Source organism: Rhamphochromis sp. 'chilingali', assembly GCF_963969265.1.
Source record: "Rhamphochromis sp. 'chilingali' genome assembly, chromosome: 2".
NCBI classification, from domain to species: Eukaryota; Metazoa; Chordata; class Actinopteri; order Cichliformes; family Cichlidae; genus Rhamphochromis; species Rhamphochromis sp. 'chilingali'.
Window position 1 is genome coordinate 15,605,603 of NC_137930.1, and position 25,086 is coordinate 15,630,688.

Genomic DNA, 25,086 nt, shown 5'->3' on the forward strand with positions numbered 1-25,086 from the left:
CTAAATCTTGGACACCCTTTTCAGGTCCTCCGTGATCACGTCTTGTTCTTTGATGTCATTTTTACCAGACAAGCACTCTTCCTCCTGACTTGAGCTCTTCTTATTTTCCACTAACCCCGATCCAACTCCAGAGCCTGATCTGCTGGGGGCGACAGGTCGTAGGGGGACCACAGCATTTCCTCTGATCCGATGGGAGTAAGTCCTCTGGCGCAGAATGTCAGCAGAGCACAGCTGGAATTTGAATGCTGCCTGGAAGCCTCTGCGGAAGTTCTCATTGAAGAATCCGTAGATGATGGGGTTGATGCTGCTGTTTGAGAAAGCCAGCCAATGAGCTAAGGGATACATGTAAATATTAATGACACGATATTGATGCTGTGTCAGGCTGATGTAGTCGCTTAGCATCATCAGGGTCCACAGAGGCAGCCAGGATACGATGAAGAGCAGAGCCACAACGAGCAGCATCATAATGACTCGCTTCTTCTTCCTTGTGATTGTCTGACGACCTTCCATGCTTGACTTGTTTTTGCCACTGCCTTCTAGAGACTCACTCCCACTGCCCCTAACAGGTGAGATAGTGGTCTTGAAGAGCGTGTAACCAATGCGAGCGTACATGATTACAATGAGGCTAAGAGGAGCAAGGTAGATGTTAGCAAAGAGGACAGTAGTGTAGATTTTCCGCATTTCCTGATTGGGCCAATTTTCGCGACACCAGTAGAAGGGACGGGTGTCGTTGTTGCTGCCGAGGACTATTCGCACCCTCTGCTCTTTTGTGACCTGGAGCATGATGCCTGAAGGACACATTATAGCCACAGCCAGGACCCAAATGATGACAATTATTAGTTTGGAGGTGGCAATGGTCAGCTTCTGCTTGAAAGGGTAAACAATGCAGCGGAACCTGATAGAAAAGGGGATTAAAGAAGATGTATAAAGGAAGTAAATCTTTCAGAGTAAAACAGACAAGTGAACAGTAATCAGAAATTACAGAAATGACAGCTCTTACCTGTCAATAGCTATTGCCACCAGCGTAAACACAGATGCTGACACAGATATGCCTTGAACCATCCCACTTAGCTTACAAACTACCCGACCAAATGGCCAGCCTGCCCAAAAGAAGACAAAAGAAGATAAAATCATTGATTTATTTCATTTGATTATTCATTTGATTATTTGAACCGTCATTCACACAATGACAATGTCTTGTTTGTTTGTTTGTTTTTTTACCTTATAGCAGTTTTTATTATGATTAAATTGCCTTTATTGGTCTTCTTACTGATAAAATTAACAACTTTATTGACCTTTCTCTATTTTAGCATTTAAAAAAAAGGTCACAAGTAAAAACATCCTGTAATGTGCTCCAATAACACTCTAGGGTAAAATTTTGAATTTCCATGTGTTTAAGTGCCTTAAAAATAGGGAAAGAGAGAACATGTCACCTGTTATGACGTTGTCCACCAGTGTGGTCGGCATGCAGAAGATGCCGACAAGCAGGTCACTGATGGCGAGGTTGAGAATAAACAGGTTGGTGACCGTGCGCATGTTTTTGCTGCGCAGCACAATGAAACACACCACCCCGTTGCCCACCATGCACACCAGGAAGATAAGCAGATAGGACACAGTGAAGACTGCAGCCACTGAGGGCTTGTGGAGGTAGAAATCAACATAAGTGATGTTTTGGAAGGTCAAAGGATTTTTGTGCACTCCTGAGGAGTTGGAGATGGAGTTCAGGCCCTCCCATGAGGTCGTGTTTAGAAAATTCAGGGTCATGGTGATATCTGGATGTAAGAGAGAGAGGAATAGAGTCAGGCAGTACTGTAATCTGTTAAGGGATTGGCCATTTCCAACAGCTTTTCTAAACAAAGTCAACTAATCATGAGCCAGATCAACATGGTCCTCCCGATGGGAAGGCAATCCTGATTACCAGGAGAAGAAATCAACTGGTAATAACATAGACCAATAGAACCTCACCGGTAATCAATAAACCAATTCTTGGGTCAGTACAAGTAGCTTGATTCAGTGGATGCTCACACTGACTGATTAAAAGTCATCTGTTCTGGGAGCAGTGGGAATCACTACCTGCTGGCCTGTGGATTGTTAGCGCAGTTACTGTAAGACAGCAGTCTGGGAAGGTTACCTTTATTCTGATCTTTTTTTAAAATTCTCCAAAGCTATGCTCATATTTCTCCCAAGACTTCGATGTTGAACTCAGTTACTCAGCTATTTTTAATAAACTGTTAATTCAAACTGTGTCCTTGTGTCATGGATTAAAAATCTAATGCATAGGTGTTTTAACCTCCTGAGGCCCCCTGAGGCCACCCTCTTATTGGAGCATCACATTTTGGCTTTTCCGCTTTTCCGTATTTTCTATTTTGAAAAAACACTGTTTAAAGGTGATACTTACTTTTCAGACTTGTATTCCAAGCAAGAGCTTGCATCTCAGGAGATTAATCGAACACATCATTACACATTGTAGTTTTTTTTTTCTTTTAATTTTTATAGAATCAGGTCAAGGCCCTGTCATCCAGACTATTTAAACAAAGATGAAGTAAGCACTGTTATTTTTTCTAATAGAGAACAAGACATCGTTATGTTTAGATAAAGATAAATATCTATCACAATAAAAGCTCAGAAGCTGTTAAAAGTAGCTTGTTTGTGCTCATGTACATATTTAAAATGCAAAAATTTATTTTACACATTTTTTTTTAGTTTTTTATATTATATTATATTAAATTAGTTTATGCAGATCCATAATTGAACTACAACTCTGTCCCTGATAAATAAGCCAGAACTGATAAAAACTAATATTCTGGGAAAGACTTACTTTTCTAAAAGCCTACCAAATCACTTTGGTAGACCCTTGCATTCTTACCTTAAACAGCTGATTTTTTTACTCCCCTTTTTCTGCTGCTACAAGTGGTTAAAATCCATTTGACAGAAATTTCACTCAGAGCAACAAGCTGCACACTGAGACCCCTTGCATCCCCTCAGCCTGCACAGGCAGAGACTGCTGTAGCACTTATAAATGACACAGACAAGATTCGCTTGGGAGGGATAGATTGGGTGTTGCAGGGGCTGGGAGCAATACATGTCCCTGGGCGTTGTGTGAACTCATCACAACAGATGTCACACTAATCAAGGACTCCTTGCAAGTGAGGGCCAACGGTGGCCATCAGAACAGACAGCTGATTTTTGTTTTTTTTCGCACATTAATCTGATAAACAGGTGCTGATTAAAGTGATCGCTTGTCTTGGATCAGCCTTGGATTTAACTAAGTCTGGCATTAGTCAAATCTTACTTTTTGCAACTCACCCTTCACACTCACATTGCATAAGTGGAGAAAATGTGAAATCTAAGTGATGAAAGTCTGTGCAACTGCATTAGATTTAACTGAAGTCAAAGTCAACTTTATTGCCAGTTCGGCAATAGGTGGACATACACAGAAGGAGGGGAAAAACACTGTAAAGAGAATTCATGATTAATGGGAAAATGTGCTTTGAAGGTAACTAATAAGGGAAAATACATCAACTGTAGAGAAACAAGGAAGAGGGATTTAAAAGTCATCAGTATCTGATTAATGCAAGATCGAGAGATGAGGAAGAAAGTGTGTGAGGAGTGATTGTACAAAGCGATACCTGATCAGGATGCAGAAAGTTTTTGTGCTTCGCGAGTGGAATGTTGAGTAGAAATCGAGATAGAAGGGAGGAAGCCAGCTAATGTTTTTACCTCGCAAAATAGTTAATTACTGTGAGTGTTAGAAAAACACTTCAGGCATTACCTGCAGTTGCTTCAGGTTGTATAATTAACATGTTAAAATGATTATATCTCAAATCTCTATGGACTCTGACCACAGAAAGAAGTCAGAGGGGGGAAATTGTTATGGCCGGGCAGACTGGCTTCTTTTTTGCCTTTAGTTTTCGCTTTCTCAAAAGTCCACAGCCATAGTGTTGCTTTACATGAAGTTGTTAAAATGTCATAGTATGTCTAAGAATAGTGGCAAATTGTAAACCTTGTGAAAAATGTGAGAATAATAGAACATATGCTTAATCCAAAACAATACGCCTCTTTGTCCTCAGGTGTAAACCCATGGAAGAAATGAGAGGGCAAGACAAACGTCTGCATAATCTCATCTGAAGCTAATCTCACAGGAAAATATGGGATGATTTGAAAATCTTACTCAACTAAACATAAAGGACTAAAATATTTCTTATGTGCAGTATGTACAGTCAGAAGTCACATACTCTCATCATGGGCATGAATGTCATGGTAATTTTGGGCTTTTGATGATTTCTCTGAACTGTTGTTTTTCCAGGGTGAAATGATTGTACAGCATACATTTTAAGCATAAGTTTGAATTTATTGGGGATTTTATTATAATCCACACAAGTTCAAAAGTCAGAGTATACTTACAGAGTCAAATCTTAGCAAGGTGCATCTCGACCTGATGATTTTGGTAGCCATCAACAACACTTATGGTAACATATTTGATTTTTGGGGGCAAAACTGATTGGTTTCCTGACAAAGGTTTGCTTTTAAGCATAGTCCAGAGAGTTTCAATAGGGTTTGGGGTTAGAGCATTGGGAACACCATTCTAGATGTTAGCCTGCTTTATCCATTTCAAAACCAGTTTTGATGTGTGTTTGGGATCATTCTCCTGTTGGAACTACTGCCTGTGTCCAAATTTCAACCATCTGGCTGTTTGGAGGTAATGTACCAGTACTACTGGCTGCAAAACAGTCCCAGAGCACCATGTTTGGCAGCTTGTGAAGTGTTCTTAGGTTTAAAAGCGCCACATTTACTCCTCCAAACAAAGCTCTTATCATTGTGGCCAAAGAGTGCAATCTTTGTCTTCGTCTGATCATAAAACCTTTTTTCCAAAAAACATTTGGCTTGTCCACGCAGGCAGCTGCAAGTTTCAGTCAGGGGCTTCTTTGTTGGTCAGCACCCACTTGGTTCATGGCGAGGTAAAACTTGCTTCACTTTAAAGTAATTAAAGATGTATGCGCTACAATCATTGAAATCTCAAAAAAACAAAAAAAAAAAACAAAACAGAAATGACACTCATAACCATGATGAGTGTATGTAAAGAAGCATAAAACATCCATCTATGGACCGTGTATTCACCCTCAACAAAATAATGATGTTATGGCACTGCTATGTGTTCTGGACATGGCTCAAAACACATGTAAGGTGGACCTGAGCTGAGCAGAGCACATTTAGGCCAAACATTCACTTTTGTCTGCGTGCCATAAAAATTCCCGCTCGTGCTTTTACAAGCGTCCTGCGAGCCAAAGCTTTTGTCACATCGTGTTGTGCTTTATGTGATTTTCTGCTGCAAACAATTTGTTTTACTTTTCACACAGCGACGAATGCATAATTACAAAGCACTGTTGTCGTCAACAGATCACATTTGTCATGCCGCTGAACCCACACTGCACAGATAGTGCTACGTGCCAGCATCCTGGTGCGTGCTGCTATAACACATTTAGCATCTTGTTACTTTCATAAGAAACATTCCTCAGCTCACACATAACAGTTATAATTAAATGATAAAGTGACCACAGATCAGCTCTATTAGATGTGACAATTCTAATAACAAATCAATGACTGCATTGCTTGGCAGAGTCAAAGATATTTTATTATGGAAAAAAAATAAATAACCAACAGCATGACCCTGTTGAACAGCCTATAATGCCCCCTGGGGAAAACACACTAATGGCCTCTCTCGACTGGGAAATGAAACAGTGAACAAAGTCTGGACAAGCAATCACAGGACACTGTTATGAACTTCGGAGCCAATGTCAAGGGAGAGATGAACAGCGCGCACTGAGGGCCAGCAGTTTATTATGAGCAATAAAAGCTGCTTGGGCAGTAACTGAGCAGGACATTTGTTTCTAGCTGCGGCACGAACTGTTTGCTTTCCTCAGATCAAGCTTTAACATTTTAATGAGGGAGCCGGCAATAATCTGAACAAACTGTAGATACGACGTGAACGTTCAAGAAATGTGCTGATATTATTTTGGCTAAGAAAACATTCAAACATTACGTTTCCCAAATATGGGATGAATAAGTAATTCCTATCTTCTTTTTCCTTTTTTTTTTGAGGATCATTTACTCATAAATTCTAGTCATAAGGAATAAGAACCATATTTAGATTGCCAAAGCGGATTTTCCTAACCTGGCTGCATACTCTGAATGCTGCTGATCTTAGAAGCAGTATCTTTTACCTGCAGTAACCAAAGCAACTGGTTATAAACTCTTTCCAACACACACAGTTTTCTGACAGATGAGACTTTTCTGTGTATCTTCATGCAGCGCTGAGACAGTCTTCATCACATTTTCTATTTTGAGCTGTTGGTGTTGAACATGCGTGTGGCTTTTACAAGAGTCACTACTGCCCCCTCGTGCAAAATGCAAAAATGTAACGCTGAAATCACACCACATGGTTTTACTGAAGTTATTGTTTTAATGGTCAATGTCAAAGCGCATGCATTACACTGACCAGTTTTTACAATCTAATATTAGGTTGCCCATATTATTAGAAAAAGTCTCCTGTTATGTGAAGCAGAGGTTCAGAACACCTTCTTAGATCAGTCAGGTGATATCTCCATGACCTTTTACAGTCACACCATCATTCATGTTTGGTTGCTTGGACAACACCAGTAATATTAAGTATTATGCAACAAAACATGATGTTCTCTCCTGCACCGGTGGAGGAGGAAGTTATTACTCCCCTCCCCCCTTTTGGCAAGTAAAAGAACACAGTGTCTCACAGCAATGAGCCAATTTGTTTCATTTAAGCCAACTCGAGTCCTATGATCATGGAAAATATGCAGCTTTCCTTTTTAACTTTCTTCGCCCTGTGACTGAGCGCTGGCATCTATCAGATTAACACTTGTGAAGCAGACAGTGGTCACTCCAGAGGAAAAGGTAGCAACAGAGCAGAACTCTTGATGAAATATAAGAAATGCTCCTTGAGCTGCCAAAATAGTTGGAGAACAGCCAGGCAAACATAAAGCAGGGCAAAGATACAGAGATTTGGTGGTTAAAGAAAAACACAACAATTTAATTAAGAATCATTTGGACCATTTTATTGCTCTTTTTTCAAATGCTACTTCATTAAAAAAAAAAAAAAAAAAAAAAAAAGGACATTTTTATTCATTCTGGGTAACCTAGGATTATTTGATCACATAAGATGCTTGTATAAAATCGTTAACATCAAAAATATTACAATAATTGCAGATTCAGAACCAGAAAGTCCAAAGAGATCAAGATGTGCAGCTCAAAGCACAAAGTGGAAGACAATGTGGCTTTTGTGTCCAACCTACATGGAAGCGATTGCTCAAAGCAAGGATCAAACCCCTATTTCCACTAAAAATCAGAAGTGACACCAACTGTGCGTGTCAATTCTTCAAGGATCATCTAGATTTCAGTTCATTAGGATTTATTACATTCAGACAGGCAACGACACCTTAAAACCGAATCAGTTAAAGTTACCAGTGTATACTTCAATAAGCAATAAGTAGCAACAAGCATAATCAAGTCATTTGTCTAACGTGTGATTGGCATATTTCACTGCTCATCCAGCTGTTACTAAATTAAATTTGGATAATGCATAGACACCAATGTCTCAGAAAAATATCCTTGCGCACTAATAAGCGGTAGCTCTTCCAGAACCAGAAGTTGCATTATCATAATAATCTCACAGTGATTGTTGATTTGCATAAAACGAAACAAATACATATAACACACAAAACAATAAAAAGATTGGAACTTGATTAAATTAACATATTTTGAACAAGTTTTACAATTGAACTGAATCAGACTCAGTAACACGTTGATACTTAAGTGTATAGGAATATGAAGCATGGGATGGGCTAAATACTTCTCAGCTCTTCCCAGCTTTCAGCTCTTGGACCATCAGGAGGAAAACAAGACTTTCTTTCTCCTTAATATTTTATTCATCCAAACTAAACTTGTTAAATAAACATATTTAGAAATTTTAAATACTCTTAAAATATTTGCTTTTTGATAAGAAATGTGGGTGATGCTGCCCCTTTAAATCATTGCAGTTTGCACATAGTATTTAAATGTTTTGCCAAAACAAAATGTATCTTAAACGATTCAGAGATCCTAGTGCCAGTTCGTCTGATTTTTAGGGGTTCTTTTTAGTATTTGATCACAAATCAATGCACAGCAGATATATTAATATATCACGCCTGGCACCTAAGGTAAATAAGAGGTAGTGCTACATACAGGTATAGTACATGGATAAATCCCCACAATGGGGACGACACAGCTGAGTGGATACAGATCAAAGAAACTTCAAATTTCCACAAAAGGTTAAATGGCTAAGTTGTATTTAATATTCAACCAGCAACCTTTATGAGTTTAAATATAATAAATAAAGAAAAAAGGGGAGCAACAATCAAGATTAGGAAACAAATATGGTAGTTCCAGTCTGCGTGTTGATGAACCATTTACTTCTTGCCACATTCAAGCATGTTGCATTATTCTTCTGGGTGTGTTTATGAACACGCATCTTTAGATGGATGCTTCACATCAAGTTCCTTGTGTAAGTGTGCATAGATTAGTCTTTTGTTCACTAAAGGAGGACTCTGAATCCTCTGTGCAGTACCTCCACCGTGTTTGAATCTCAAGGTTCAAAGAGCTATGCCTTAATAACCTTAAAAAAATAACTACTAAACACAGTACTTAGGAAGAGAGGCTGGTTATGTGGGATATTATTAAAAAGAATAAGTGAAAGTGGTGTGCGTGTTATGAAGCTCAAAATTGGATCTCTGGGTCTATTTGATGATTACCACAACTCTAGCCTGATTCTTGTTCGGTTATTAACATACAAATTGGGAAGATTAGGAAAAAACTGTGTGACCTTGTGAAGTCCTTTTGTCTCCTGCAGTAAAATGATACAAATGGTCTTGTGTCAGTACTTATTAAAATTCAGTACCACCAAAGTCTTTCAATGACAAATACTTTTCCAGCTAATCGGATTCAAATCCTCGCACGTGGCATATTAAAAAACACTGTTATGAGGCAGTATTACAGTACAAAAAGAAAAAAGAAAAACTAAAAACAAAAGAGAGAATGTGTGGTTTCTGTGTAGTGCTGGTTTTTTCACAGGACACTTTCGGACCCTTTCTTGCAGACGAAACAGCTGTCCACAGAGTCCCGGCCTATTCGAATCTGAGGTGAACCTTTTTTGTATGAACCGCTGTCGAGACTGAAAGAGGCAAAAATGTTACGCCTCAGGAAAAACTTAAAATCACATGGTGTGTAATATTTGTGCATTTTGCCTTTTGAATGTACAAATATTCAAATGACAGCAGGTTGTCACTTACTTATCCACAGACGGAGAGAAAAAGTAGTGCTCAGCACGGTGTATGGGGGTGAAGGAAAGTCGACGATGGAGGTCCTGGCGGGGGAAAAAAATATGACACAAAAACTTTTTATAACATCAATCAATCATGAATTTCAAGTAGTAGTGGGGGGAAAGAAAAGCAAGCACAGCAAAGCTGCTTTTAGTGTTAAAAGCCCAAATGGGCTGCTCAGAGAAGCATTAGAAACAGACAGAAAGCATGCTGATCTTTAAAGATGTTAAATGTCATATGAGTGAAATGCAAGAGGGCTAGCATGACAAGAAAAGGAAGCCTTTAGTTGGAGCGGCCCTTTGAAGCTAAAGCAAAGCAAATCCTGACTAGTACTCACTATCCAAAGATTTATCTCCCAACATGGGCTCCTGTTCCATCATATCCATAGAGATTTTTATACTGGGGACATTATTTGCATGGTAGGGGAAGTCAGACTGTGGGAGGAGGGAATGAAAACATTAACACTCATGGATTACTTTGATGTGGGGAACTGGACAATAACCGTTTAATGAAACTGTATCATGCCTTTCTTTTTTGAATGCATATGGACATTTACTTACAAATTCAATTTCACTGTCAATGCTTCCCTTCTTCTTGTTTTTCTTTTTCTTCTCATCTTCTTTCTTCTTCTTGTCTTTCTCTGGGATGACATCATCCAGGTAGCTGAGGTCATGCTGGGAGAACACGTAGTCCATTCCTTTGCGAACAGCAACCAATGCCAAAACCTTACAAAGAGAGGAAAAGTTTGAATCAATTAAATTTTTAGGGCAAAATACAGAGCTCTGTCACATCAGCCTTGCCTCACCATGACAGGGAAAATGATGGCAGCGACAGTAGACTTGAGGATCCACAGGAAGGCCAGGCACAGGGCCTGGATGAAAGTAAAGAGGTGGATGCGTCTCTGGGGAACGTGCCGCAGGTAGATCAGGTCCGGCTGGTGCTTGGCAGGCATGAGGAGCAGCTGCAAACGATCCATGAACTGGATCAAAGAAACAGATAAAAAGTTCAGTAGGTTAAGAATCGGACAGTTAGAACCTGGAAAACAATGCAGAGATTTTATACTTCTGTATGACTTTTCCTTTTCCAATTTTGGTTGATACTCTGAGACAGCAGTGCTACGCAGTCAGTTTTTTCCTATTAAAATATCCAATAATGTACCAAAGTATAATGTAATCCAATTATTGATAAATTACCTCCGCCAAGGAGGTTATGTTTTTGGAAACGCTTTCATCCATTCCATCTGTAAACTCAATAGCTCAGAAAATCCTGAATGAATTTCCATCAAACTTTGTAGAGATGTAGATTAGACTCATGTTAAGAATCTGTGAAAGTTTGATTTACATCACCAACGTCTTCAAGGTCAACTTAATAATTTATGGGTTGAAAAATGACAAAAGGCAACTATGATTCTTACAAGCGTGGGGTTTGTTGTCAACATATAAAAAGTATCATAACAATATTTAAAATATCCGGTCACACTTCCCTCTGACCTCTCCTTCATGGTCTATAGATTGAGCTGAAGGTCATAGTGGTAATATTGATGATTGAGAGAGCTATTTAAAACTGTGTTTCTCACTTGTATGGTTTATACTGTAACAGTGAGGACTCTAAATATCACATTACTTTGGGTGTATGACCTCTCCCTCAAGGTCAAATCAAGGAAAACCTTCATAAAATGTATTTTATCTTTGGAACTATGCTTACATCATTTACAACATCGGGGAACATTTGATACTGGTATATGGAGATTCTTAATCTCACATTATATTTTCCCGTATACTCTCATATACTATTTATACTATTACATTACACTGTCAAGAGCTGCCTAGTTAGTCAGAAATATATGCTCTTATAATATTAAGCTCAAGTTATTCATCTCCACTTATTTACAAATCAATATTGATTTTACATTGATTACACATGTAGGAGTAGGTAAAGTAAACATCCGTCACGTTATCCTAAAGTAAATACTACCCAGAGAGTGAGCTACTTCGGCAGAGGTTTGCACTCTCAGAGTTATCCATCCATCCATCCATTCATTCACTTCCGCTTATCCTTTTCAGGGTCGCGGGGGTCACTGGAGCCTATCCCAGCTGTCATAGGGCAAGAGGCAGGGTACACCCTGGACAGGTTGCCAGTCTTGCCAGGGCTAACACACAGAGACAGACAACCATTCACACTCACATTCACTCCCGAATTCATACCTATGGGCAATTTGGATTAATCAATTAACCTATCCCCACAAGCTGCATGTCTTTGGACGGTGGGAGGAAGCCGGAGTACCTGGAGGGAACCCACGCAAACACGGGGAGAACATGCAAACTCCACACAGAAAGACCCCGGCCTGATGGTGGAATTGAACTCAGGACCTTCTTGCTGTGCGGCAACAGTGCTAACCACCGTGCTGGCATCTCTCAGAGTGGTTCTTTTTAAAAATATTATTGGTATTAAGGACAAAATAAAATAAGATAAAATACTTTAATTACCACCTTTTAAGCCTATTAAACAAACTCTTTTTATTAATAAATAATTATATTGTTTCTTTTCAAAGTTGCAAACCTAAAGGAATTATTTATTTTGGATTGAAGAATTCAAATGATATGAAATATTTTGAAAATTAGGATTTCTTTTCTAATGACAAATTAGAAAGATTTTTAATATAAAAAATTACTGCAAAAATAAAATAAAATTGTTTCACATTTTTACAATAAGAATAATAAGTAAATGACACAATTAATACATCAGCAGAATACATTATTTGTATAGTTAGTGTGGACGCTAGCTAGAAAAATAATGTATTAATTTGAGTCTTTTGAGAGTCTGTTCATTGTGTTTTATTTGTTCTTTGTGCTCTGGTTTAAGTGTTATTACTTCTTTTCTTAATAAAACACAAAAAGAAATTCATCATATTTTAATTATTACGTGTGCTATGTGTTGTTCAAAGCAACCCACCCAACACAGGTTAGTAGGTAGTGAACAGGGCAAAGTGACTCACCTGGACACCATTGAGCGATGCCACACCCATGTAGAGGAACACACCATAGAGCACTGGCATGGGAATGAACTGAAGAACACAGAACACAGAAAAAAAAAAGATATTAATGTTACACGTGTGACTGTGACTTAAAAAAAAAGAGGAAACAGAAACACGCGTGTCAAAGCTACCCTCTCAGAAGAAACATGACTTCTTTTGGCTCACACTGCTTAGTTAAAAATAGTCCACAAGAAGCTTTTCTAAGAATGTTCTTTTTACTGAGCTACCAGTGTGACCGGGCTTTTAGCTTGCACAGGACTGAGAAGTACCTGCTCCTAGATCAGCGTAAAAAAAAGATTAAGTAATATAAAAAATATAAAATATATGAAAAGAAATTACTAAAATGAGGCAACTTAGAGCAAAAATTTAGAAATTTATGAAAAAATTTTATTTTATGCCACTATAATACAGTTCATGCAAAAACAAAATGCTATTTCTGAGAATCAGAAACACAGTATAGAAAATACCCTCAAGGGGGCGTACCAGCTCAAAAAAAATCACCTCTCAGAGTCTTCACAACTCATGGGCAGCTCAACAAAGAAATGGAAATTTGAGAAGCCGAGGTGCTGCAACTGGAGCTTAAGCCCTGATGCACATTCTTATTTCACAACATATTACTTCAGCTATAGAAGCTCCTAATCGGATGAATAAAAGACTTGAAATTATTTTACATTTCAGAGGGAAGACAGGAGTTTGTCCTAAAACGGGCGGACAGTAATCCATAATTCCACAGAAGAATTAAGAAGTTGGAGCACTACCTTGAGGATAGGAGCCATGAAGACAGAGAGTCCCGTCAGGATGAACACGAAGATACCAGTGACTCGCTGTTCCCTGAGTTAGAGGGGGAAACGTCACACAAATTAATCAGCAGATTTGATTCAGAGAAGTTAAAACTTTTGTTGTTTTTTTTAGTATGTTTATTATTCCCCTAGGCAAAATTCACAAAAGACAGCATGGCATCTACATCATACACACACCTTTTTGATCATCCATGTGCTGGAATTTCATGTCTAATGGTTGCATATGCAAAAGTTACAGTTCGTAAAAACAATGAGCATGATGAATCTAAACGGCTCACGCTCCAATCAGTTAACCACATGGAGGAAATCCCTGTCATCAACTATACAAATCCACGATGATACAGTCTTTGCAGACTTGGTAACAAAAAATAAACTTTTTCCTGACCTCCACCTCGCTGACAAGTTTGTTTTGTTTTCATTTTTTTTAATGAAGTCATTCTCCCTAAAGAACTGCAGGAGTATTTATATCTGTGTGTACACACAGAGAGCTCTGTGTAGATTTACCCCTTTCTGTCATTTTCCAAGACTGTTTTCTCTCTTTTGTTCCTTCCTGACTGTCTAATTCATGATTAATTGAATCTTTCCATTTCCTCCCCTCCTCCTGTTGTTGCTGGAGAGTAATTGCCTTTTTGGATAAAATGATTTTTCCTTTTCTAAAGAAAGGACTGTGCACGCAGCAGGTATTTTTCACAGTGTGTGCGTATGAGTTACTGCACACAGCATTATGCAAACCACCTGAGTGATTTCTTTTTTCTTCTTTTTTTTTTTAATCACTTCAATCTAAAATGAATGCAATTAACTAGCTAGTACAATCAAATACTGACAGTGCTCTGGGAAAACTGAGACACCTTTGTTCGAGACCACCATGCCAGAATGAATTTAATTGTTAAGTGACGTCAACACAGCGTCCAGCAGCTGCTTTAACTCACCTGACACCCAGGAATTTAGGCTGCTCTCCGGGAGCAGAAGTCTCAGTCTCCATTTTCAGAGAGTCGATGTGGGCGATGGAAATGACAGTGGCAGCCACATACCATGGCAGGCCCATGAAAGAGCAGATCACTATCAGGATGGCCACCCAGAACAGGTCCAAGTGATAACCTGCCCCTTTCTAACAGGAGACAAAAAAAATTATATAACAAGTGGTTCCCACACTCCAGATATTAAACAAATCATGTGCTGCTGCAATAGTGTGATCAGAGCACACCGAGCGTCACATATTAATAATATATCAGGAAGTCTGGGAATATATGTATACAATTAGACAAACATAATGCAGTGCAAATGACTACAAATGACTGTTTAATCCAGAAACAGATAAGGAATAAAATGTATTTCATTGCATGTCGTTCCTGGTACTGCAGGTAAGATCCATTTCTAGACTCTTTTATCACTGCTGCTCTGTGGCTTTTTGTTCAGTCCAGTCTTAGTTTACTGTTGGAGTCTTCTTATTGTTGTTCAGGAATTGGATTTTCATTCATTGGATTTTCATGGCCAACATTTTTGTCTTATATCCCTTCATCTTCCTGACTTTGTGTATTCTTCTGATCTTTAGAAACTTGTACTGAAAAGAAATTCACTGACAAGTTCTTGTTGTCATTTCATGAAACTTGGCTTTATCTATTGATGCTTTGGCTGTCCTGCACTTTGGTTTTAAATGTGCTACAGAAATAAAAATTTACATACTTAGTTTGGATTCTTTTTGGTTCTTTTTTATTACTGAACGTATTCAATCATTTCACTCTTCTTAAGCCTTCAGATGGTGCACCAACCTTAAGTTTGTGCTCTTTCCTGTTGACAATTACAGCGGTGATCTGTTGGTCCATGAATATCAGAATGGTGACAACCACAGCAGGAAGTGCAGCTGCTAGGTACACCCACCAAGGGTTTCCTCCAAAAGGAGGAACAAACCAGCCCCTCAGTGGACTTGTGGGCTATGGGGAAAAAAAAAGAAAAGAAAAAAGACTGTTAAAAACACTGGAGACAGACTATCCAAGCCCCGATATCATCTCAAAAAGATTACAGATCTGAAATTACCGGTGCATTGTTACATGACAGAAAAACAGTGAATTAAGACTCCGTGAACAAACAAAGGTAGCTCTGTTCTTGCAATTTAAAGTTGCAACTCGAAGAGCTAGTTTATGTTCTCACATCCCCTATAATCAAGCTCTGTGTCCTCCTGGGTGTGCTACAAAGAAAAGCATTATGCTTGGATTTGGAAGAATTACACAGGCTTTCTTGCCGAAACATCATTCATTATAGATGTAGTCGGAGGAAAGAGCACCACTGAAAGACAATTCAGTTAATGATTTCAAAACGTCACGATGAAATGAGGACTTTCTAGTACACTGGCAAACTTCCGGGAGATGCCTACCTTGAATTCACTTGGCACTAAGAGCTTTGGAGTCTCCACACCAACTAAGGCATCCACACCGCAGAAGAGAAGGATGGCCAAGATGATCGCAAAGTCACTGATGAGCTTCCTCACCTAGAAAGGAGGACACGTTTAAGGAGGGTTTGACAGTGCCTTTGAGTTTGTGGGGCTGGAAGTTTTGAAGAAAAGTGTGCTGACCCTTTTCTTTGTGTGCTGAAAAAAAAAAAATGCAGGCAAGCTAACACAGCTTGACAGACAATTGCACACTCCCACGTCCAATTAACTTAACAAGCACGGCTTTAGACTTTAGGGAATAAACCGGAGCACCTGGAGAAACCCACACAGGCAGAGGGAGAATGTGCAAACTCCACAAAGAAAGACTTCCATGCAAACCAAGATGCAAAAAAAAGACTTCTTCGAATCAATAATTTTAAGTAAAATGCAACTGAAACATATAAAAATGTGGTCACATATTAAGTAATCGGGAAATCTGGGAAAATATGCACCACAACGCTGGCTACAACTCATCTAGATGTGGAAAAACGATGTGACTGTCACTCACTCGGGTGGGGAAGAAGCGGCTCGTCTTGAACTTCTTCAGAGACATGGAGCAGGTGTAGGTCCCAAGGAACAAAATGAAAGACATCAGGGTGATGTCAGGTATGTAGCCACAGCTTTCTCCAACTAACTGTCCTCCATACTTCATACACTGCTTCTTGGTCAGAGATGCCAAGGTAGCATTTACCGGCTGGAATGAAAAAAGGCAGAAACAGAAAAAACAAAACAGTTATCAGTTTCAACCCCCCCCAAAAAAATGCCTGAAGAGAAAAAAGAAAAAAAAAAAAAAAACAGCCTTTGAAGCAGTGAATTCTGACTCATTGTTACTGAACACAAGGGCACTACATACCAGATCAGTACTGTTTGTCAGGGCAGATAGATCAAAGAGTTCTGACGAGTTGCCTAGTGAAGAAACAACATAATATCTTATCACTAAAACAAGAAAACGTCTTCTAATAAATGCATTTGCCATTTTAAATCCGTGTCAAAGAATATTGGCAAGTCACGCGACACAAAAACAGTGTCTCAGCAGTGCTGAGAAAGCGATATCTACACGGTCACACATTCTGCTATCATTTGTCATTTTCACTGAAAAAACAAAAAAATAAATAAATAAACTTAAATCTAAATTAAAAGACAAATTAATCCAACACAAAAACCATATATGACTATTCAACTTTCAGCATCACATGGTATCATCATTCCTGAAACTCTAAGACAACATCAGGCCTGGGGGAGCAAAATTGGCACAGTAAAGACTCAAGTACAGGAGGGGAATAAGTTTTTTTTACTTTTAACTCTAAAGACCTCACCCCTCATTCATTCATATTGCATCAAAGTAATAGGTAAGCAAATAAATAACAGAAACCTTTGTTTTTTTACTACTATATTTAAAAATCCTTTTAGATAAAAGTGGGCTGTATGTGGCCCACGATGTGCAGTGAGTAACCCCTGCTTTAAAAGAAGCCCAAAATTCAGGCAAAAGATGGTTTAGAACAGAGTGGAGGTATACCACTGCTAATGTTGAAGGTAAAACTCTTCCTATTACTCTGGTAGCTTCTCTCTATCTGAAGCAGCAGCAATAGTAAAGACTACGCACCAGGCATGCAGCGGCAGTCGTACTGAGTGACAAGGTTGGGATCATAATCAGTGTTGATCGGGTGGTAGTGGGCCAGCTTTATCATCTTCTTGAAAGCATCGTAGATGAAAATGAAGCTGATGAGCGCCGAAAAGCCTTCCTCTGTGAAACGTGTGAAATACTGCACCAGGAAGCTGGCGTCTGTGGCGACCAGCACCAGACAGAACATGGCCGACCACAGTCCGATCCACAGCCGGAATTCAAGGTAGTCGAAGCCGTTGTCTCTGAGGGAGAGGATACATTTCACACAGAGTGAGCAAGGGAACTCTTACATCTCAATATTTTATTTTACAATCCACCCAAGAATTCACGGCACTTTCAGAAAATACAAGGCGCTCAGAGGTATATAAATATTGCTCTGGGGTCCTCCAAGGGAAAACGGCAGCAGGTTTTTCTCTTTATTGCAGCTGTAGGATAACATGCATCCACAACAGCTGTAGTGAGCAGCTGCCACTGACTCGGCAACAGTTGACTCGAAGCACGAAAACATTGAGAGGGCACAGGCGCCACAACACTCTTCAGTCACAGCGTAAAATTAAATGAGAGTGAATTATTAATAATGGAACATATGCAGCGTGGTGTTTTTGGTAACGCTAGAAGACTCCTTTGGGGGTAAGAGAGGCAGTGTAGTTGGAAGGAAGTGAGAGTAGGCAGTATTTAATTCCCTTGAACTGAGGTGAAATGACATTTTATCCCCACAATAACGTATACCTAAAATTTAGGCACTGCTATCACACCATTATGGCGTGTCCTTGCTGCTCTCGTCTTCCACATAGTCGGGACAGGAAGCAGAAGGCAAAACAGGTGAAAGCTCATAAACACAACCAGGTGACAATCATTTATTACCAGTAAGTGCAAAAAATAAATAAATAAAAAGTTCCAGTGAAGCAACCTTTGACCCAAAGTCACCAGCCTACTACTAAATGTGAGTAATCTCCCTGAATTCTTCGTGCTTATATTTTTAACTTCTCTTGTAGTGGTCACAACGATCTTTATAAAACACACGCATCTGTCCTTTGGGGAGAGACTGTAATCTACAAATATCTGAAACAGTCTACTGCTGCTGTTTTTGACCTCTGTTTAACCCTTGTGTACAGCTGAGTGACTTTTTAGCCATGAAATACTCACTTGCTGAAACTAAAGAGGAGCCTTTCAAAGACTAGCACCGGTCCGGTGCTGCTGAGAATAGTCAGGGGCTGACCAGCCAGCAGACAGAACACTGCTCCCGTCAGTGCTGTTCCGAGGAAGCTTTCCAGCACTCCCTACGACACAGTACATGCAGGGGGGGGGGGGGAGAATGAAAACTTTACATACAACACTTCTCACAATATTCTGCATCCTTTCTCATTTTATTCCCCATTAATTATTGCGTAATTCCTACTTACTCACGCAGGAATAGTGTTTTCCCCATTCTCAGCTGCAGTTCTGGTCAATCAGGACAGGCCTGTTTAGTTTCCCTTCACGTTGGTTTTTGTGTTTTTCTTAACACTTTATTTTTTTAAAGCAACTTGCACTGGATGAAAAGCTAATAATGACAATGCTGTAGCAGTGAGCATACATGGGGAAAGATCCAGCAAGGGCAGGGAATCCCTCTGTTGAGTGGGAAGGTGTAGCGACGCAGGAGTATTGAGAACCCACTATTGGTAAGGGAGGGGCGGGTGGAGGAGTCATTAGAAACACAGCCGTGACGAGGCTACTGTGGCTGATTAATCTGGATCTGTAGTTATTTACAGCCCGGGCAAATCTCCTGAGGCTGGTGCTCCTCAGGTCTCTGTCACATGAGAGCCCAAAGAAAGCAGCTTCATCACCATTCAGCCTGCCATACTTCTACACCGCGCTGTGAGAGGCATCGGGGTGGATGCGGTTGGCGCTGTACGCCGACATATCACAATCATACGACGCTTCCTGCTAACAGCAGGTGTGACAGATGGATCCAGAGTGAGCCTCTGAGCTCAACATTAACATGGCTTATCTGCTGCAGTGTGTTGTGTTAGTTTAAAGGTTTAAATCGATGATGACGGTGACAGCAGCAAACACTGTGCAAATAAATTCAGTCTGAAACTCATAAATGGACAGTGTTTGCTTACGGCAGACAGAAATATGTGCTATGAGAGTGAGAGGTAGAAGAATGCAAGAGACAAATCCCACACATGTGAGCAGAGGAGAAATTTAGAGTTGGGCAAGGATTTGGGAAATCGAGACAGTTTATCATTGTTTATCAGCTCTTTAACCTTGTCACATTCACACTGTGCATGAGCAACAATAAGGGGCTTTAGTCAGCTGAGAATCTCTTTGAAAATGTTGAAATAATAGACTGCTTCAAAACAGAGGAGTACACTGTGTGACACAATGTATCGGTGTAAACAGACAAGTAGCAACAAACAACAGTGAGGCAATCACATTGGCAGAAAAGCATAAATATAAAGTCAACAAAAAGCAGAAACACCAGCATTCCAGAGAGCATCGGCGAAGAGCCACGGCTATGAGAAAGAAAAATACACATAAAAAGGAAATCACACAATGCTGCAATGTTTTTGCTGAGATTGTTTGACTGATGAGACATCGGCAGGGAGCAAACACAAGCTTTTGAATCATCAGAGTCTGACTTTCTTCATGTCACCGATAAAACACAAGCATGTCAAGTTAGGCTCTAACAAAAGGTTTTAGCAGTCTTAGAAATGCCAGAGCGGTGTGAATGCTGGGTTTAAACACAAAGGGATGAGGGAGGTATTACCTGCATGTTTTCTGTAGCATCTCCAAGCAGACCTCCAAAGGTGATCGCATTGGTGACTGTGCCCAAATAGATGAACAAGATGGCAGACAGAGACTGGATGTTCAGCGCATCATAGAAGTCGCTGGCGAAAAAGGGCAATTTCCGCTTCACATCCAAGATGAGACCTCCACAAAACCTTCAAGTAGGAGACATTAAAGTTAGCAAGCATAATATAGTTCGCCTCGCGTATTCTTCCTCTGTGTTTTTTTTCCTCTTTTTTATTTTTTTTATCTCTACAGTATTTTCACAATTACTTTCCAGTGCGCTGAAGCTCCTCTCCAACTTGGTGTCCTCCACCCCCTCCATGTCCTGTGTCATGGGGAGTGTCGCCATTCATCTGAGGTGCCTCTAATCCGGTGTACATGTTCTTCCTTTAAAAACAGAAAGCAAACAAATAAAAGCCCACAAGCTTTCAGTTAACTCAAGCATGAAGATCGCAGGATCGCTGTCATGTTTCTACCATCAAAAACAGAAAATCACGGCAAATAAACCGTAAATATACATGCAAGTGCATAATGCATATCTAATACAAGCTGCATACATTTTTATTTACAATAGTCTTTAATCACATCGGTGAAATAAGAGATTATCTAAGGTTTGAGAGAAGAAGTAAGATTCTCAGTTTCTGAAAAGGTTGACCTGCACTTGGCCTGCAGCTTATGTTGAAACTTTATGTATAACTGTGTAACAAAGGATCCTAGTTTGTCGTCTTTAAAACACTGCTCAACTTTGAGACAGTAGCAAGAAAAAAAACTCCCTTTTAACAGGAAGAAACCTCCTACAGAACACAACCATCTGCCATGGTCTGTTGAGAGAAAGGAGAGAGGGCAAAAGGCTGAGTAAAAGAGAAAAAAAAGATTAATAATAACTGGTGTTGGGTGGCATCTAAATACAGTGACACTTGGTGCATGATGGGATGCACTGAGTGTCCCATGACACTCCAGTGCATTGAGTGCATTTCTCTAAAGCCCAAAAATTTCTCATTTTCTCTAAAGCCCACGTTCTCTTGATTTGCTGCTGATCGTCCAACTTCCACAAAAACAAAAAAAACAGTGCTTTTGAGTCCCCTGGCGCTGATATACATATGGAAAGCCATACAGACATCAGCACAGCACCAAAGTAGAAAAAAAATCATGTTGGACAAACATTAATACTGCCCAACCCCCCTTTTATTTTTACGTCTGCATAAATACGTCTATGTTCACATAACATTTTGTAGATTTAACAGATTTATATGCAGCGACATCATTCATTGGGATTAGGTGGATTAGCAGCGGACCTCTTGTCCGAAGAAGGCAGGGACTTTGGTGGCTCTATCCTGATATCAGGGTCCCACTCGCCAGGGGGCAGGACAATGACCTCATCCAGGAACTCCTCGATACCAGCCAGCAGGTCCTGCCTGTCCTTTGCTTTATAAGCAATATCGTGGAATACCTGCCAGCACACAAGCATAAGTGGAGCTTTAGTAACCAACAATTCACTGTGTCCCCTAACTCTAACAAAGTAGCATAACAAAACGTTCATAATATTCTAATTACCATGTACCCAAATAATGAATCAATATCTGTGCGTCTCACGAGCAGTGAAACAGGCATGCAGGATAGTACTACGAGGGGATGACTCAAAAACGGCTGAGAACGGCTCATAAAGTTTTCATGGGAGTAAAGTTTAACTTGAGGAAATCCTGGAAAAACACTTCCTATCTCACCGTGTTTACTCGAAAGATATGTTGGAAAGAGCTGAGGCCTGTGGGAAATTGCCCGCCAGGTGATCTCAGGATTAAGAATGTTATGAGCTATCAGCTAACATTCCTGACAACACTGAGACGTTAAGCCAGGAGTGAAGCTACACAGCAGAGACACAGAGATGTTTAAAGGTGGAGCAGGTTAAAAAACCTGTCATTTTTCTTTGCATATGATCTGCTTATGCCAAAACAAACGTGGGTCAAAAAGTTGTAACACAGAGATTAACAATTAACCTCTCAGTTGGACAGACCATTCACTGAGACATAATGATACAAGAAAAACAAAGACTTGACTCCAACCACAATTGGCAACAGGAAGGGTTAACATTAATTTAATGAATGCAACTGGATAGCCCAAAACCATCATCTTAAGTTCACAACCAGTCAGAGGCTAGTTAAGTTAAATCTAATGTGTTAAAACAGTAAAACTAGTAAAAAAAAAAAAAAAAAAAAAAAAAAAAAAGTACCGGTAGTCAGTCAGTCTCCATTGTGGGTCATATTATTACAATCAGTTCAAAATTTAGTCCACAAGAGAAATTAAACCAACAAATACGAAGTTACTTCATACCTCATCTGACATCAGGGTAGCGATGGCTCTTCCTATCTCATGATATGATTTAGCTTTGCCCTTGGGACCCAAAAGGACGAAGAGAAATCTAAACAAAGATGAGAAAATGAGATGTGACAAAGTGAGAATCTCAAAGACTTTGGCCAGTGTTTCGAATGTTGCAAGTTGGACCTTGGACGATTTTACCTGGTGGGCACAGGGACCTCAGTGAGTGCCCCAAGCATGACAGCCTGCTGCAGACGGACAAAAGCCACAAAGGGGGTTTCCAGGAAATCTACCTCCCCGACCAGCACGTTTGAAGCCTCAGCATCGCGGGGCAATTTTTTCATGAACTTATTCTTCAGCTGTAATCATGGAGGTGGGAGGGGGGTTAGGGTTAGGCTACAAATTTCCTCTTGTAGAAGTGATTAGGGTATCATGTACATGCAAACCTAGTGGTGTGCTTTGTTGATGTCAGTATAAGTGTGTAGGAACAGGCAGTACCTGCCCTTCCTTCAATTATGTGCTGAACAGCAGTTTGATTTTATGCCGTCCAATAAGCATACATCCTCAGTCTGGATTCATAGAGATCTAAACTGAGCCTGTAAAAACTTACATCAACTAAGGGAGATGATTAACAAAGCCCTTGTTAAAATCTTAAAGAAAAACACACCATTTTGACCAATGCACAGTTTTATAAACAGTTGCTTGAGGGTGATTTCAGTTACTGTTTAACTACTTCCGTGATTGCAGAAAAACACAGACAATACAGCCCATTTACAGTTGTCATGAGTCACGGCAGCGAAAGAAACTACAGCGGATGACAGAAACTCACACGACAAAGACAGTAAGCTGTTGTTACTCAGACCAGAGAGAAGAATGGAAGGTGTCTTATTTATTAGCATCTGGGGCTCACATGTGTTACGCCCTCCACCTTGCAGTGCCAGTGCAAGAGAATCGGGTGCTGCCATGGCTTAACTGCCAATTGTCTACACCTGACAAAGTGTGGATAAACACTAATAAAGCTAATGTTTCTACATACTCTGGGGTCAGTCTCCAGTCTACGTTGCAGCATGCTGAAGCACTCATACAGCCCAGTAGATGCCCTTTCTAAGTGCTGCTTTGTGAACATTGACAGCGGTGGTGCAAAACCCATATGACTCTATGCAAATAACACATCGAAACACATTACCTGATCTTTCTCTGGCTTATCAGAGAAGTCACTCAGGCTGTTGGAGGTGAGGTTTCGGTGGGTTGTAGTTGGACTACCTGCAGAGAGGGGAGATTCTGTTAGGATCAAAGAGGATGACGGGCAAGAACGCAGAACTTTTAAAAAAAAAAAGAAAAAAAGAAGAAGATATTTTTGGCTGAGAAAGAGGCTGAAAAGAGACGGAAACCTGAGAAATAAGCTAAATGTGTCAGGGCTTAAGACTTAGGACAAATGTCAGACAGTCAGAGACAAGAGAGCATGATAGATGACTGCTTTAGGTCTGCTGTTTATACACGTAAATAGTTGTTTGAGCAACGGCTGGCAGACAACTGAGAATGTAAACTCTGGAACTCGGTTAGAAATTCTGCTACTGACAATGGTGGAGAACATTAGTCTATCACTATTTGATTTACGGCAAAATGAATATTTAGCTTTTGTCCACCACATACGTTTCCAGGCTGATTTCATGAATAAACACATTAAGCCTTTTTTTTTTTTTTTTAACACAGTTGACTTAATGAAACTTCAACACTATTGCATTTTTTTCCTCTCTAATTTACAATTGTCTATCTCCATTCACACAAGCCTTCCATGGGACTACATTCCAACAATGCTGCTTTCAGCTGGAGGGCTATGACCTCACTTACAGAGGTATCCCATGCTGGAGCTCCTCATGACCTCACATGGTTCCTCTGAGTCTTGTGGGTTTAAACAAGGCACAGGGTGCTCGAGGGGGTTGCGGGCTATTGCACCCCAGATGCAGGAAGTCAGAAAGTACAGACCCCCGTGGGAGGAAAGAAAAAAAGAGAGGAAAAGAAGTACAGTAAGATAGGGGGGAGGGGGAGGAGAAACAGAAAGGGAAAGGGGACAGGTTTGTGTTAAAAAAAGAAAAGCCTAAAACAGTAAGAGTTAAAAATGAACAGAAAAATTAGGAGAAGGTGTTTGAGTTGATAAGGAGAAATAAGAGTTTCTGCATTACCAGTCTCCTGGCTAGAAAATATCCTGCTTGCACTGGAAACAGTCTTGCCAATATCTGCAAGAGAGCGCAAGTTGGACTTCTTGGTCTGGTGCCGATGCTTCCTCAGCAAGGTGTATGTAACCTTCTCCTTCAGGTCTGCCTTCAACTGACCACTCTCAATCTGGCTGTCAGTGATCATTTCTGTTAGAGGGGACAGATTGAAAAGCGTAAGTAGCAGTTGGGCTTTTCTAAACCTTCAGGAGCACTTTCGATCTAGTCAACCTCACGCACCGACAATCTGTGGCAGCGAGTTGGCCTCCAGATCCAGCACGATCGTGCCCTTCTCGATAAAGGTTTTCAGCTCCATCAAACTATGCAAGGACAGCGTGGCCACATGAGGTTTGCTCCAGCGTTCACCTCCCTTCTCCACCTTCTCCTCAAACTTGATCCACCTGGTCAGAGTGGGAGAAAATAAAGAAGAGGCAAAATATGCGTGAACCATACCGGAATTGGACAAGTGACTGTGCTCAGAAGCAGAAGAATGTACGATCCATCATCTTTTTTCATCTT

General features: G+C 40.1%; 2 protein-coding genes across 3 annotated transcripts in view; both read right to left on the bottom strand.

Moving 5' to 3' along the window:
- LOC308393021 (neuropeptide FF receptor 2) lies at positions 1-1,764 on the bottom strand (the record flags this gene model as incomplete). The annotated part of the gene is made up of 3 exons (XM_080876453.1): positions 1-895; positions 1,001-1,100; positions 1,434-1,764. The coding sequence occupies 3 exons, from the start codon at positions 1,762-1,764 to the stop codon at positions 1-3; spliced, it is 1,326 nt and encodes a 441-aa protein (XP_080732579.1).
- Positions 1,765-7,127: 5,363 nt separating this feature from the next.
- Positions 7,128-25,086, bottom strand: part of LOC308392153 (electrogenic sodium bicarbonate cotransporter 1-like) — a 33,551-nt gene continuing 15,592 nt past the window's right edge. Inside the window, exons 5-26 of one of the 2 annotated variants that reach the window (XM_080875056.1) lie at positions 24,808-24,968; positions 24,538-24,717; positions 23,541-23,617; positions 22,556-22,713; positions 22,370-22,457; positions 21,337-21,491; positions 20,312-20,428; positions 20,019-20,193; positions 18,413-18,546; positions 17,246-17,508; positions 16,496-16,548; positions 16,151-16,336; positions 15,589-15,702; positions 14,987-15,148; positions 14,147-14,325; positions 13,176-13,248; positions 12,379-12,447; positions 10,189-10,362; positions 9,944-10,108; positions 9,721-9,817; positions 9,354-9,427; positions 7,128-9,235 (exon numbers count right to left, since the gene is read on the bottom strand). In XM_080875056.1, the coding sequence (XP_080731182.1) occupies positions 9,384-9,427; positions 9,721-9,817; positions 9,944-10,108; positions 10,189-10,362; positions 12,379-12,447; positions 13,176-13,248; positions 14,147-14,325; positions 14,987-15,148; positions 15,589-15,702; positions 16,151-16,336; positions 16,496-16,548; positions 17,246-17,508; positions 18,413-18,546; positions 20,019-20,193; positions 20,312-20,428; positions 21,337-21,491; positions 22,370-22,457; positions 22,556-22,713; positions 23,541-23,617; positions 24,538-24,717; positions 24,808-24,968 (2,824 nt within the window). In that variant the 3' untranslated portion in view covers positions 7,128-9,235; positions 9,354-9,383. The remainder of the gene's footprint in view (positions 9,236-9,353; positions 9,428-9,720; positions 9,818-9,943; positions 10,109-10,188; positions 10,363-12,378; positions 12,448-13,175; positions 13,249-14,146; positions 14,326-14,986; positions 15,149-15,588; positions 15,703-16,150; positions 16,337-16,495; positions 16,549-17,245; positions 17,509-18,412; positions 18,547-20,018; positions 20,194-20,311; positions 20,429-21,336; positions 21,492-22,369; positions 22,458-22,555; positions 22,714-23,540; positions 23,618-24,537; positions 24,718-24,807; positions 24,969-25,086) is intronic. The other variant, XM_080875057.1, reaches the window with a different exon arrangement.